The 15,704-nt window shown below is 42.6% G+C and overlaps 1 protein-coding gene across 2 annotated transcripts in view; it reads left to right on the top strand.

Moving 5' to 3' along the window:
- PGPEP1L (pyroglutamyl-peptidase I like) overlaps positions 1-15,704 on the top strand; it is a 55,357-nt gene that overhangs the window by 18,639 nt on the left and 21,014 nt on the right. For both annotated transcript variants that reach the window (XM_073618396.1, XM_073618395.1), the window contains exons 2-4: positions 1,231-1,289; positions 4,427-4,479; positions 13,500-13,616. In XM_073618396.1, coding sequence (XP_073474497.1) covers positions 1,256-1,289; positions 4,427-4,479; positions 13,500-13,616 — 204 coding nt within the window. In that variant the 5' untranslated portion in view covers positions 1,231-1,255. The remainder of the gene's footprint in view (positions 1-1,230; positions 1,290-4,426; positions 4,480-13,499; positions 13,617-15,704) is intronic.

Below are 15,704 nucleotides of genomic sequence, written 5' to 3'. Positions count from 1 at the left end.
TTCCATCCTCTACCCACCTCCGAGCACCGTTCCTTGGTTCCATCCCCTACCCACCTCCGAGCACCGTTCCTTGGTTCCATCCCCTACCCACCTCCGAGCACCGTCCCTTGGTTCCATCCCCTACCCACCTCCGAGTACCGTTCCTTGGTTCCATCCCCTACCCACCTCCGAGTACCGTCCCTTGGTTCCATCCCCTACCCACCTCCGAGTACCGTTCCTTGGTTCCATCCCCTACCCACCTCCGAGCACCGTTCCTTGGTTCCATCCCCTACCCACCTCCGAGCACCGTTCCTTGGTTCCATCCCCTACCCAGTACGCAGTACTGCCCTTTAGGACAATACGGAACTAAGTATCAATTTGTTGTGCTAAGTAATCCGTAAGGAATTAGGTAATTATAACAAGAAAAGCAGTAAAATAGAACCCCTGCAGCTGGTAACAATAGAGCCCCCGCCAGCAACAATAGACCACCCCACCACAACCTCCCCCAGCAACAATAGACTCCAAGCAGCAGCAGTAGATCTCCCCACAGCCAGCATCAATAGATTCTCCGGCAGCCAGCAACAATAGACTCCTCCCTCAACAGTAGATCTCTCCCAGCAACAACTGACCCCCCCAGCAATATAAGACCCACCCCCAGCAACGGTAGGTCTTCCACCAGCAACAATAGACTTCCTCAGAAACAATAGACCCCTATGCAAAAATAGATACCCTCCAGCTATAGAATAGATCCCCTAGCAGTGAGCATCAATAGGCCCTGCCGCACACCTCAGCACCACTTGCTGTCAGTGGTGAAGGTGCCGGAACTGCGTTCCTCCACGTTCCCGCTGAAAAAAGCTCTGATAAAGCCTATGAATTCCTGAACATAAGGGAGGAGGAGGGAGGGAGTTCTACTGCAATGTTAAACTGTTAGCCAAGCTGTCATGGCTGCCCTAAGGGCCACTAGCTATAGCGTTTCGTGTGTCCAGTACGTGATATCGTCACAGTGACATCTGACAGGGAATGTCCGCAGAAGCATCAAGGTTGTTTCTTTTTAGATTTTTAGATTTTTTGTGCCACATTGTTTGGCAAATCCACATTCACATAAGTTAGTTGTCCCCAATAGCCAATAGCAGAAGTTAACTTTTCTTATTCATCTAGTATGTTTAAGACAGATATCAACATTTACTAAATTATCTTGACTGTACTGAAAATAATCTTCAACTACTGATCAATTATTCTTCCACTGTACAGCCTCTCCCAGAAACGTGACTGATAAATGGCATCCGATTCAAATCTGATCGTTGTCACAGGTAAGATTCTTTATAGGCTTCTAACCACACTGTAGTTTTAAACACTTCAGCTCCGGAAAGTTTACCCCCCCCTTCATGACCGGGCCATGTTTTGCAATACGGCACTGCGTTACTATAACTGACAATTGCGCGGTCATGCTACACTGTACCCAAATAAAATGATGTCCTTTTTTTCCCCACAAATAATAGAGCTTTCTTTTGGTAGTATTTGAGCGCCTCTGCCGTTTTTATTTTTTGCGCTATAAATAAAAAAAGAGCGACAATTTTGAAAGAAAAAAAATTTTTTTTTTTACTTTTTGCTTTAATATATATCCCAAAAATAAATAAATAAAAAGTTTAGGCCGATATATAGTCTTCTACATATTTTTGGTAAAAAAAAAAAAAAAATCGCAATAGGCTATAAAACATATCCAATAAAAAAATGTAAAAAATACAAATTTCTTCATAAATTTAGACCAATATGTACTCTGCTACATATTTTTGGTAAAAAAAAAAAAAATTCCAGTAAACGTATATTGAATGGTTTGCGCAAAAATCGCGTCTACAAACTATAGGATATATTTATGAAATGTTTATATTTATTTTTTTACTTGTAATGGCGGTGATCAGCAACTTACAGCGGGACTACGACATTGCGTCAGACAAATCAGACACTAAGTGACACTTTTTTGGGGACCAGTGACACAAATACAGCGATCAGTGCTACAAAAATATGCACTGTCACTGTACTAATGACACTGACTGAGAAGGGGTTGACATCAGGAGCGATCAAAGTGTTAAATGTGTCCCTAGGGAGTGCTTGCTAACTTTGGGGGAGGTGCTTTTACTGTGAGAAGGCAGAGATCCGTATTCCTGCTTAGCAGAAACACAGAATCACTACCTTCCCTTCTCACAGAACGGCGGTCTGCCTTGTTTACATCGGCAGACCGCCGTTCTGCTTCTCTCTGGAAGGCTCGGCGGGTCCCGGCGGACATCGAGTCTGCGGGACTCGGCTGATTGGCTCCCGTTGTGTCCAATCACAGCGGGAGCGGGTCGCCGGCGGTCCCAGACCTGGAAGTGCAAAATCACGTACAGGTACGTGATTTTGCACAGGAGAGCCGCCTTGCTGCCGTATATGTACTGTATAGGGTCTGAAAGCAGTTAACCACTATACAAGGTGCTACAAGGTGGCCTGCGCAGAATCACGTGTGTGTGTGTACGTATGTGTGTGTATGTATATATATAGATATATATATATATATATATCTATATATATAGATAGATATATATGTATATATATCTATCTATATATATAGATATATATATATATATATATATATATATAGATATATATATACATATATATCTATATATATATAGATATATAGATATATATCTATATATCTATACATATATATCTATATATATCTATATATATATAGATATATATGTATATCTATATATATATACATATATATGTATATATATATATACATATATATGTATATATATATATATATATATATATATATATATATATATATATATATATATATATATATATATATCTATATCTATATTATATATAGATATAGATAGATAGATATATATATATTATATATAGATATAGATATATATATCTATATCTATATCTATATATATTATATATATATCTATATATATATCTATATATATGTGATTCTGCACTTCCACCTAGCAGCCGGCGGGCCTCTTCTGCTGTGATTCTTTACAGTAGAAGCCGATCTGTGGGTGCCGGGCACTGGATCTCTGCCTGCACCCGTCGATCGTCGGGCAGAGACACAGAAACGGGACTCAATGTAAACAAGGCAAAGTTCCATTCTGACGGGGGAGAGTGATGGATTTTGTGTTCCTGCAAGGCAGGGAATAAAATTCATCACTTCCCTTACTAATAGCATTGGATATATTTTATAGCAGAAAGTAAAGAATATTGTTTTGTTTTTTTTTGTTTTTTCAAAATTGTTTATTTTTTTTGTTTATAGCACACAAAGTAAAAAATGTATATGTATGTATGTAAATGTAAATGTATAAGTATATCGCAAAAAATAAAAACTGCAGAGGTGATCAAATACCACCAGAAGAAAGCTCTATTTGTGGGAAAAAATGACACAAATATTATTTGGGTACAGCGTTGCATGACCGCGCAATTGTCAGTTAAAGTAGCACAGTGCCATATCGCAAAAAATGGCCTGGTCATGAAGGGGGGGGGTTAAATCTTCTGGAGGTCAAGTGGTTAACCTCCCTGGCGGTATGATTATTTCGGATTTTAGGTGCTGAAAGCGGTACAATTATTTTGCATGGAAATTTGGCGTTTTATATTGTAGGTCTGTAAATCTTAACAATAACACACTTAAATCTGTCCAAACCAGAGTCTAGTAGATATCCGGGTATGATAAAGTTTGAAACACAAAAACATAAATTATAATATAATAAATAAAAATAAATAATTAAAAAAAAAAAAAAAAAAATAGTAATAAAATAAATTTCCCCACAATTCACTATCGCTCAATTCTGCAAGTGTTCTAATTTATTATCGCTGTTTTCTAGCTGGTCTAAAGCCACTTTTGACGTAAAGGGACACTTTTTGGTTGCTATGGACAATCTCCAGTTTCCAGGCAGAAAGAACAGTGTATATCATGTAAAATTGCATGCAGGGCATGGGACAAAGCACTGGGGACAAAAGGGATGTGAAATCATTTCATACAGTACTGTAATCTGTAAGATTACAGTACTGTATGTGTTATGCTTTTGACATTTTTTTGAATTTGCCGCCAGGCTCCGCCCCCGTGCGTCGCGCCGCTCGCAGGGAACGGAGCCTGGCACGGAGAGGCTTCGGAGGAGGACGGAGCCCTCGGACACTGCGGGGGACATCGCAGGATCCCGGGGACAAGGTAAGTAACGCCGCCCCAGGATCCTGCAATGCGATCCCGAGTGTGGCTCGGGGTTACCGCTAATGGTACTGAATTTTAACCCCCGAGCCACACTCGGGAAAACCTCCAGGGAGGCTACGCGAGCTGATCCAGTTGATAAAGAAAAAAAAAAGCAAGCTGATCCAGTATTCAGTTTGGCATATTGGTATTGCTAGAATTATAGTTATTTTAATCTCTTTTTTTTGGAAGGTTTTGGTCCTTACAGAAACTATCTTGTGAATTCCAGCTGGGAAGCAGTCAAGGTAAGTTTGGGAACCTCCTGACACAGTATAACAAGTTACAGCACGAAATTATTTTTTTTAAATTGAAATAAAATTATTTTGGGAACATTGGGATATACCCAATTGGAGAAACCTTAAAGTGGTTGTAAACTGTTCCATATACCCAGTGAAGTGACTGGCCTCAGGTGATGCATAAAGATGAAACAAATCCTCCTACATAAGTTGTACCGGTTTATCTGCAGTTTTCTCTTCTCTACATCCGTTCAAAGTGCTGAATTTACAGCTTGTCTGAGTGTTCAGAAAAAAGGGGGCGGGGAGCTGAAGTTACACTCTGCAGTTAGGAGAGCTCTGGGAGATAATTGGGGAAAAGGGACACCACCCCCCCCCCCCCTTCACACAGCACACAGGAACAGAGCTGAGGCTGTCAATCACAGGCTGTGTGCTGGAGCTCTCTCCCCTGTCACCATTTTTCTCATGGTGTCAGAAAAACTTGTCAGAAGTGACTCATGTTGATAGCAGAGTAACAACGCAGCAGCCAGAAATTAAACTTTGTGCTCTTAATTGGGACAAGTACATACTATAGAGGGGTATGCTTTGTTCATATTTCATGTCTGAGGTTTACCACACCTCCCAACTTTTTGAGTTGGGAATGAGGGACACCTATCAGCAAAAGTATGCAGGCATAGGATACACCCCTTGCCACGCCCCCATAAAGGAGAATTGTACAAAAAAACTAAATTGGTTAAACCAACAAGTGCTTTTTTTACCACTACTATTCCTTTATATTGGCTTTTGGAATTTACAAATGCAGCAATTTAGAAATCAGATGAAAGGTTTAGCACTGGGAAACCCTTTTTGATAGATAAAAAGTGCATTTTATATAAAATTATATAGATCAGACCAAAATGAGAGACAAATGAGGAGGAATGAGGGACAGAGGGACTTAGTTAGAAATCAGGGACAGTCCCTCGAAATCAGGGACAGTTGGAAGCTATGGGTTTTTAACCACTTTAACCACTTCAATACCCGCCCATTGTCATATGACGTTCGCACATGGGATCTCCCATCCTGGGCGGGCGTCATATGACGTCCTTGGCTTCCCGGCAGTGTAGGGGGCGCACACCACGTCACCGAGGAGCCGATGCGTGTGCCCAGCAGCCGCGATGTCAGCCGGGCACCCGCGATTGCTCGTGACAGAGCTGGAACGTGGATCTGTGTGTGTAAACACACAGATCCACATCCTGTCAGGGAAGAGGAGACAGATCGTGTGTTCTTACTATATAGGAACATCGATCGGTCTCCTCCTCTAGTCAGTCCCACCCCCCCCACAGTTAGAATCACTACCTAGGTAACACATTTTACCTCTTGATTGGCCCCTAGTGTTAACCCCTTCCCTGCCAGTGACATTTATACAGTAATCAGTGCATATTTATAGCAATGGTCCCAAAATATTGTCAAAAGTATCCGATCTGTCCACCTCAATGTCACAGTCACGATAAAAATTGCAGATCACCGCCATTACTAGTAAAAAAAAAAAAAAATAATAAAAAATGCCATAAATCTATCCCCTATTTTGTAGGGGCTATAACTTTTGCGCAAACCAATCAATATACGCTTATTGCGATTTTTTTTTTTTTTTTTACCAAAAATATGTAGAAGAATACATATCGGCCTAAACTGAGGAAAAAAATATATTTAAAAAAAAAATTTTTTATTATTATAGCAAAAAGTAAAAAATATTGTTTTTTTTTCAAACTTGTCGCTCTTTTTTTGTTTATATCGCAAAAAATAAAAACTGCAGAGGTGATCAAATACCACCAAAAGAAAGCTCTATTTGTGGGGATAAAAATGATACAAATTTAGTTTGGGTACAGTGTTGTATGACCGCGCAATTGTCATTCAAAATGTTACATCGCTGAAAGCTGACAATTGGCCTGGGCAGGATGGGGGTGAAAATGCCCGGTATTGAAGTGGTTAGGGGAAGGTTCACACCAGGAATCAAACAGGAACGCGCTCACAGTCATGTGTGATTGCTGTGTGAATTTGATAGCAGTGCGTTTTGTTAGCCCATTCATTTGAATGAGCTGAAATCGCACTGCATTGTTCCAAAAGTAGCGCATGCACTATTTTGTTTTTTTAATAACTAACAATTTTCTTTTATTAATTTTTTTTTTTTTCAAATTAAAAGTGAAAAACAGGTAACATACAGTGGACATCACACAAGGCTAACAACGTCCCTTACTTTTAAAAACACATTGCAACAGGATCCCATTGTACTTTGGTACCATGCGATTCACTGCAGACAAATTCACTGTGTTTGCTATCTGCGTTTGGGCTGTTGTTACCTATACACTGCAGATCGCAAACACAGCGCAATGTGAATGCAATACGGGGAACTCAGGTTTCCTGCACCGCATTCCAGCATGAATGGGTACTTAGTGTCTTTCTAGTGGCTCCTTTTAGATGGCGTGGACTCCGTATCAATCAGTAGGGGATCCCCTGCTGATCAGAGCAGAGCGGGTGGATGACAGCACCATATACGATCAGTTTCTGCAGAGCGGACTCAGGCAAATTATTGTCTGTGTGTCACCGGCGCAAAAACCACTACTTTATAAACTTATGTATCAGAGTTGCTGCATTCAAAAAAAACCCTCACTGAGATGGGTAAAAAATACTGATTAGTGTGTGTGAATGCGCTACTCCCCTAATAACCACCACCTGCAACGTTCCTTTTACTATTAATCCAAAAAAATCCCTTATGTAAAGCAGTAAAATAAAATCATGTGCATATCCTTATACCTCTAAAACATATAGAAATATAACCATATATTATACAGTACAACAAAGTCCTTCAAATGTGCTGCAAAAAGTCCTTTGATATTAATTGTGACTGGCGTGCTCCTATGTTCCTTCAGTGATCATAAGTGACTGAGTGAAACACCTCCACCATTCAGATTGGCCACTCACCAGATGCTTAATTAAAGATGTGCCTTTGGTTCATTCAAGGGATAACCACTCCACTTATGTACACTCCTCACCGGCTAAACTTTGACTGCTAAGAGGCTGCTGGGAATTTTTCACACCAGGTGACCGGACGTGAACGGGAACGAGGCTTGGAGCGCAAGCCGAGCGTGGAGGCCGCAATACAACACCAGGCGGACCATGCGAACAGCCCAGTACCCGTCCATAACTGCTGGATAAGCTTTGTGCCGGCTTGAGGGCACTTTTAAATGTGAGTTGACATCTTTTTGGTGAATTTTAAATAAATAGTTCAAGCATATTGCGCTATGATTGTTTTTGTCCCTTATGCTTTCCAATGAGGAGTATTAGAGTCAAAGTTTAGCCGGTGAGGAGTGTACATAAGTGGAGTGGTTATCCCTTGAATGAACCAAAGGCACATCTTTAATTAAGCATCTGGTGAGTGGCCAATCTGAATGGTGGAGGTGTTTCACTCAGTCACTTATGATCACTGAAGGAACATAGGAGCACGCCAGTCACAATTAATATCAAAGGACTTTTTGCAGCACATTTGAAGGACTTTGTTGTACTGTATAATATATGGTTATATTTCTATATGTTTTAGAGGTATAAGGATATGCACATGATTTTATTTTACTGCTTTACATAAGGGATTTTTTTGGATTAATAGTAAAAGGAACGTTGCAGGTGGTGGTTATTAGGGGAGTAGCGCATTCACACACACTAATCGGACTCAGGCAAAGCCTGCTCTGCTTTATGGGCAGCTGAGCGTACACGGACCTGTCATCCACCCGCTCTGCTCCGATCAGCAGGGGGTCACCTACCTCCAGGTCCGATCCGATCTGCTAAAAAAAAAAACAGAAGGGGGATCGAATCGAAGGGTAGTTGGGTAGATTGAATCTGAGGGTAGTTGGGTGTAAATGGACAGCGAACTACGTATACACCCAACTACCCTACGACTCGACCCACCCAACTACCCTTCGATTCGATTCCCCTTCTGTTCTGTTTTTTTTTTTATTTAACCACTTCCCGACCGCCTCCCTGTAATCGGGAGCGGTGATCACTGTTGTGTCACACACAGCTCCTCCCCCCCCCACAGTTAGAATCACTCCTCAGGACACACTTAACCCTTACAGCGCCACCTAGTGGTTAACCCCTTCACTGCCAGTCACATTTACACAGTAATCAATGCATTTTTAATTGCACTGATCGCTGTATAAATGAGAATGGTCCCAAAATTGCGCCAAAAGTGTCCGATCTGTCCGCCATAATGTCGCAGTCACGATAAAAAACGGTGATCGCCGCCATTACTAGTAAAAAAAAAAAATATTAATAAAAATGCCATAAAACTATCCCCTATTTTTTAAACACTATAACTTTTGCGCAAACCAATCAATAAACGCTTATTGCGATTTTTTTTTAACAAAAACATGTAGAAGAATACATATCGGCCTAAACTGAGGAAAAAAACTGTTTTTTTAATATATTTTTTTGGGGATATTTATTATAGCAAAAAGTAATGCGTTTTTTTCAAAATTGTCGCCATTTTTTTGTTTATAGCTCAAAAAATAAAAACCGCAGAGGCGATCAAATACCACCAAAGGAAAGCTCTATTTGTGGGGGGAAAAAAGGACGTCAATTTTGTTTGGGAGCCACGTCGCACGACCGCGCAATTGTCAGTTAAAGCGACGCAGTGCTGAATCCCAAAAAGTGCTCTGGTCTTTGGCCAGCTAAATGGTCCGGGGCTGAAGTGGTTAACAGACCAGGTCGGACCCGGAGGTAGGCGGGTGTAAACAGGCACAAGTCGATTTACACCCGCCTGTCCATAGAGGTGAATGGACCATCCAATCAGGTCTACCTGAAAAACTGACAGGAGGACCTGATCAGTGTGAAAGCGGCCTATGAATTCTCTATTCTTAAGAAAGAGCATCCATTTAGTAGGTGTTCTAGAAAAACAGTGCTTTACATATACATTGTACATTCACATCAGTCTCTACCCTCAAGGAGCTTACAATCTAAGGTCCCTAACTCACATTCATACATACTAGGGACAATTTAGACAGGATCCAATTAACCTACCAGCATGTCTTTGGAGTGTGGGAGGAAACCGGAGTACCCGGAGGAAACCCACGCAGGCACAGGGAGAACATGCAAACTCCAGACAGGTAGTGTCGTGGTTGGGATTTGAACCAGTGACCCTTCTTACTGCTATGCGAAAGTGCTACCCACTACACCACTGTGCCACCCAATTCTTAAATCTTTTACCACATATAGATATTAACCACTTCAAGACAGCAATATGTATATATATTGCACTGTTATTGTATTGTTTTGTGCATCAGGCGGCTGGCTTTCTCATGAAAGCACTCCGAGCGGGTCGTGAGTCGCTGGTTTGCAGAAACAGCCCCCTCCGGCCATCCACCAGTGTTTCTCGGGCTTACCGCTTGCACCAGTTCGCCCGAGAGTAACGATCCAATGGTGACTGCTCCCATCCTCTCAGATCGCCTCTTTTGCCTTGGAGGACTGGAGCAACGTCATGACGTAATTTCCGGTCCAGGCTGCAAGTAAATAATCTTTTTTTTTTTAAGTAAAAGATCACAATTTTTTTTTCTTGATCTTTTGCTTTTAAAGGTAAATGAGATATCTGGGGTCTTTTTGACCCCAAATCTCTGAGTAAAGAGGTCCTGTCATCCTTATTTCTTTTACAAGGGATGTTTACATTCCTTGTAATAGGAATAAAAGTAATTAAAAGAATTAAAGAGAGAGTGTAATAAAATAAAATAAAACATAAAATAAATTTAAATAAAAAAATGTAAAGCGCACCCATTCCACTGTGCTCACGCGCAGAAGAGAACACATACATAAGTCGCGCATGCATATGTAAAGGGTATTCGCACCACACATGTGAGGTATCACCGCAAACGTTAGAGCGAGAGCAGGGCTCGAGTCCTGCAGGAACTAATGGGAACAGCGTTCCTGTACTTTTTCCACATCAGTTACACCGCTCCCTTTGCGCTGTGGCTGCACCGGCACCCAGGGCTGATCCTGGGAGGCTCAGGTACAGAGTCCTCCCCTCCCTCCTCCTCCTCCTCTTGTGTACCTAACACACTGCAATGTTCGGTGGCTGGCCACTGTAACAAAGTCTTGCCTCCTAGACCGGCTCCTGTAATAGGTGGAACGCTGATTCAATTACCCAGCATTGGATCAGTGTTCTGCCTATCACAGGCGCCGGTCTAGAAGCCGCGACATTGTTACAGTGGCCGGCCACTGAACGTTGCAGACCCAAGCTCCATGTGTGATCCAGGCACAAGTAAATCTGCATTTCATGGGCACAGTGAGTCTGCATTTCATTGGCACTTGTGAGACTGCATTTCATGGGCACATTGAGTCTGCATTCCATGGGCACAAGTGAGTCTGCATTTCATGGGCATGCACAGCGAGTCTACATTTCATGGGCACTAGTGAGTCTGCATTTCATGGGCACATTGAGTCTGCATTTCCTGGGCACATGTAGTCTGCAATGATGGACACAGTGAATCTGCAATGATGGGCACAGTGAGGCTGAAATGATGGACACAGTGAGGCTGCAATGTTGGGCACAGTGAATCTGCATTTCATGGGCACAGTAAGCATGCAATGATGGGCACAGTGAGGCTGCAATGATGGGCACAATGAGGCTGCAATGATGGGCACAGTGAATCTGCATTTCATGGGCACAGTGAGTCTGCAATGATGGGCACAGTGAGAGTACAATGATGGCACAGTGAGTTTACAATGATGGGCATAGTGAGGCTGCATTGATATGCACAGGTGTGTCTGCATTGATGGGTACAAGTGAGTCTGCATTTCATGGGCACAGTGATTCTGTATTTCATGGGCACAAGTGAGTCTGCATTTCATGGGCACAGTGAGTCTGCATTTTATGGGCACAGTGAGGCTGCATTGATGGGCACAGTGAGGCTGCATTAATGGGCACAGTGAGGCTTCATTGATGGGCACAGGTGAGTCTGCATTTTATGGGCACAGTGAGTCTGCAATGATGGGCACAGTGAGGCTACAATGATGGCACAGTGAGTTTGCAATGATGGGCATAGTGAGGCTGCATTGATGTGCACAGGTGTGTCTGCATTGATGGGTACAAGTGAGTCTGCATTTCATGGGCACAGTGATTTTGTATTTCATGGGCAAAAGTGAGTCTGCATTTCATGGGCACAGTGAATCTGCAATGATGGGCACAGTGAGTCTGCATTTCATGGGCACAGTGAGGCTGCATTGATGGGCACAGTGAGGCTGCATTAATGGGCACAGTGAGGCTTCATTGATGGGCACAGGTGAGTCTGCATTTTATGGGCACAGGTGAGTCTGCATTGCATGGGCACGATGAGTCTGCAAAAATGGGCACAATCAGGCTGCAATGATGGGCACAGTGAGGCTGCATTGATGGGCACAGTGAGGCTGCATTTCATGGGAATATGTGTGTCTGAATTTCATGGGCACAGTGAGTCTGCATTTCATGGGCACAGTGAGTCTGTAATGATGGGTAGAGGGAGGCTGCATTTCATGGGCACAATGAGTCTGCAATGATGGGCACAGTGAGTCTGCAATGATAGGCACAGTGAGTCTGCATTGATGGACACAGTGAGGCAGCATTTCATGGGCACAGTGAGTCTGCATTGATGAACACAGTGAGGCTGCAATGATGGACACAGTGGGGCTGCATTTAATGGGCACAGTGAGGCTGCAATGATGGGCAAGGTGAGTCTGCATTGATGAGCACAGAGAGGCTGCAATGATGGGCACGGTGAGGCTGCATTGATGGGCACAGTGAGGCTGCATTCATGGGCACAGGTGAGCCTGCATTTCATGGACACAGTGAGGCTGCAATGATGGGCACACTGAGGCTGCATTGAATGGCACAAGTCTGCATTTCATGGACACAAGTGAGTCTGCATTTCATGGGCACAGTGAGTCTGCATTTTATGGGCACAGTGAATCTGCATTTCATGGGCACAAGTGAGTCTGCATTTCATGGGCACAAGTGAGCCTGCAATGATGGGCACAGTGAGGCTGCAATAATGGGCACAGTGAGTCTGCATTTCATGGGCACAGTGAGTCTGCATTTTATGGGCACAGTGAATCTGCATTTCATGGGCACAGTGAGGCTGCAATAATGGGCACAGTGAGTCTGCAATGTTGGGCACAGTGAGTCTGCAATGGTGGGCACAGTGAGGCTGCATTGATGGGCACAGTGAGTCTGCAATGATGGGCACAGTGAGGCTGCAATGATGGGCACAGGTGAGCCTGCGTTTCATGGGCACAGGTGATTCTGCTGTTCATGGGCACAGTGAGTCTGCATTGATGGGCAAAAGTGAGTCTGCATTTCATGGGCACAGTGAGTCTGCATTTCATAGGCACAAGTGAGTCTGCATTTCATGGGCACAGCGTGTCTGCATTTCATGGGCACAGTAAGTCTGCATTTCATGGGCACAGTGAATCTGCAATGATGGGCACAGTGAGTCTGCATTTCATGGGCACAGTGAGCCTGCAATGATGGGCACAAGTGAGTCTGCATTGTATGGGCACAGGTGAGTCTGCAATATTGGGCACAATAAGGTTGCAATGATGGGCACAGTGAGGCTGCATTGATGGGCACAGTGAGGCTGCATTTTATAGGCATATATGAGTCTGCATTTCATGGGCACAGTGAGTCTACAATGATGGGTACAGTGTGTCTGCAATGATGGGCACAGTGAGGCTGCATTTCATGGGCACAATGAGTTTGCAATGATGGGCACAGTGAGTCTGCAATGATGGGCACAGTGAGTCTGCATTGATGGGCACAGTAAGTCTGCAATGGTGGGCATAGTGAGGCTGCAATGATGGGCACAGGTGAGTCTGCGTTTCATGGGCACAGTGAGGCTGCAATGATGGGCACAGTGAGACTGCAATGATGGGCACAGTGAGGCTGTATTTGAGAACTAGAAAGAGGAGCTTGTTTGCACCCTCAGCTATCGAGAGGTTCAGTAGGTTTATTTTATAAACTTTTTTTTTTTTTTTTTCAGGAACTGAAAAAGCTTGGTCTAGGTGATGATGTCCATCTTGAGATCCTGGAACTTCCAGTGAAATATACTGAGGTGGAGAAGAGGATCAGGAAGATATGGGCAGAGCTACAACCTAAGGTTATTTTAACCACTTGACCTCCTGAAGATTTACCCCCCCCCCCCCCCCCCTTCATGACCACTCAACCAGACCTTTTTTGCAATACAGCACTGCATTACTTTAACTGACAATTGCGGGGTCAGGCAACGCTGTACACAAATAAAATGTACGCCCTTTTTTCCCCACAAATAGCGCTTTCTTTTGGTGGTATTTGATCACCACTGCGTTTTTATATTTTTTGCGCTATAAACAAAAACTGACCGAAAATGTAAAAAAAAAACAATATTCTTTATGTTTTACTATCCAATAAAAAAAAAAAAAGAAAAACAAAAACAAATTTCTTCTTAAATTAAGATTAGTGTGTATTCTGCTACATAAATCCCAATATGTGTATATTGATATTATATTAATATATATTTTATATATTAAATATATAATATATATTTGTTTGCGCAAAAGTTATAGCATCTACTAACTGTGGGAAATATTTATTTGTTTTAACTTTTTTACTAGTGATAGCGGCAATCAGCAACTTATAGCAGGGCTGCAATATTGCGGTGGACAGTTGCACAATAACTGACACTTTTGACACTTTGTGGGAACCAGTGACATTAATACAGTGATCAGTGCTAAAAAATATACACTGTCACTGAACTAATGACACTGTACATCACAATGTACATCACAGGACACAGAACAAGCTATAAATCATGACTACCTGGGTTATGCGCCACCTACAGGTGATTGGACACTAAAAAATCCTCCCCTATATAACTCCTCCCATGCAGGAAGTACCTCCATTTTTTGCCAGTGTCAGAAGGTGATGGTGATTGATCTGCAGCTCTGCACAAACGCTAACATGTGCTCAGATGATTCCAGACTGGGATCAAGAGTTTGGTATTATCCAAATCTGTTCCTTTGGCTATTGCACTTAAATTGATGGTACCTGGACCCTACTGTGATAGAAGTCTGGACACGGGGACAGCCTGTAATGTAACCATGCAGCGTTGGACCCTGCGCATTTGAAACCCTGTGCACTAATAAACGACCAAGGTTTTTCCGGGAGAGTGCTTTACAGATCCAGGGCAGCGGACCCCAAGAAGAAGGATCTAGTCCCTGAAGGTCCTCAGAGGCATTTCCCACTGTGATGGGTGAAGATTGGATCCTGATCTTCTTATGGACAGACCCTGCAGTGAGATTGGTGGGTGCCCAAGTAGCCTGCTGGTACCCATTTACATACCTCCCAACTTTTTGAGATGGGAACAAATGACACCTATTGGCAAAAGTGTGTAGGCATAGGGCACACCCCCTGTCACTCCCCCTTGATTAGTTATACCCACAAGTGCTTTTTTACCACTACTCTTCCTGTATATTGGATTTAGAAATTTACAAATGCAGTAATTTGAAAATTGAATGAAAAGTTTAGCACTGGTAAACACTTTTTGAAAGATTAAAAAGTGCATTTTATATACAGTAGGGATGGAAAGATTTCAGACCCCCTTAAATTTTTCACTCTTTGTTATATTGCAGCCATTTGCTAAAATCATTTAAGTTAATTTTTTTCCTCATTAATGTACACACAGCACCCCATATTGACAGAAAAACACAGAATTGTTGACATGTTTGCAGATTTATTAAAAAAGAAAAACTGAAATATCACATGGTCCTAAGTATTTAGACCCTTTGCTGTGACACTCATATATTTAACTCAGGTGCTGTCCATTTCTTCTGATCATCCTTGAGATGGTTCTACACCTTCATTTGAGTCCAGCTGTGTTTGGTTATACTGATTGGACTTGATTAGGAAAGCCACACGCCTGTCTATATAAGACCTTACAGCTCACAGTGCATGTCAGAGCAAATGAGAATCATGAGGTCAAGGGAACTGCCTGAAGAGCTCAGAGACAGAATTGTGGCAAGGCACAGATCTGGCCAAGGTTACAAAAAATTTCTGCTGCACTTAAGGTTCCTAAGAGCACAGTGAAGGACTCCAAGATGGTGAGAAATAAGAATCTCTGTTCTGATGAGACCAAGATAGAACTTTTTGGTCTTAATTCTAAGCGGTATGTGTGGAGAAAACCAGGCACTGCTCATCACCTGTCCAATAC

The sequence above is a fragment of the Aquarana catesbeiana genome, linkage group LG03 (genome assembly GCF_042186555.1).
Source record: "Aquarana catesbeiana isolate 2022-GZ linkage group LG03, ASM4218655v1, whole genome shotgun sequence".
NCBI classification, from domain to species: domain Eukaryota; kingdom Metazoa; phylum Chordata; class Amphibia; order Anura; family Ranidae; genus Aquarana; species Aquarana catesbeiana.
Note: the sequence above shows the minus strand (reverse complement) of the source record. Positions and strands in the feature narration are given on the sequence as shown.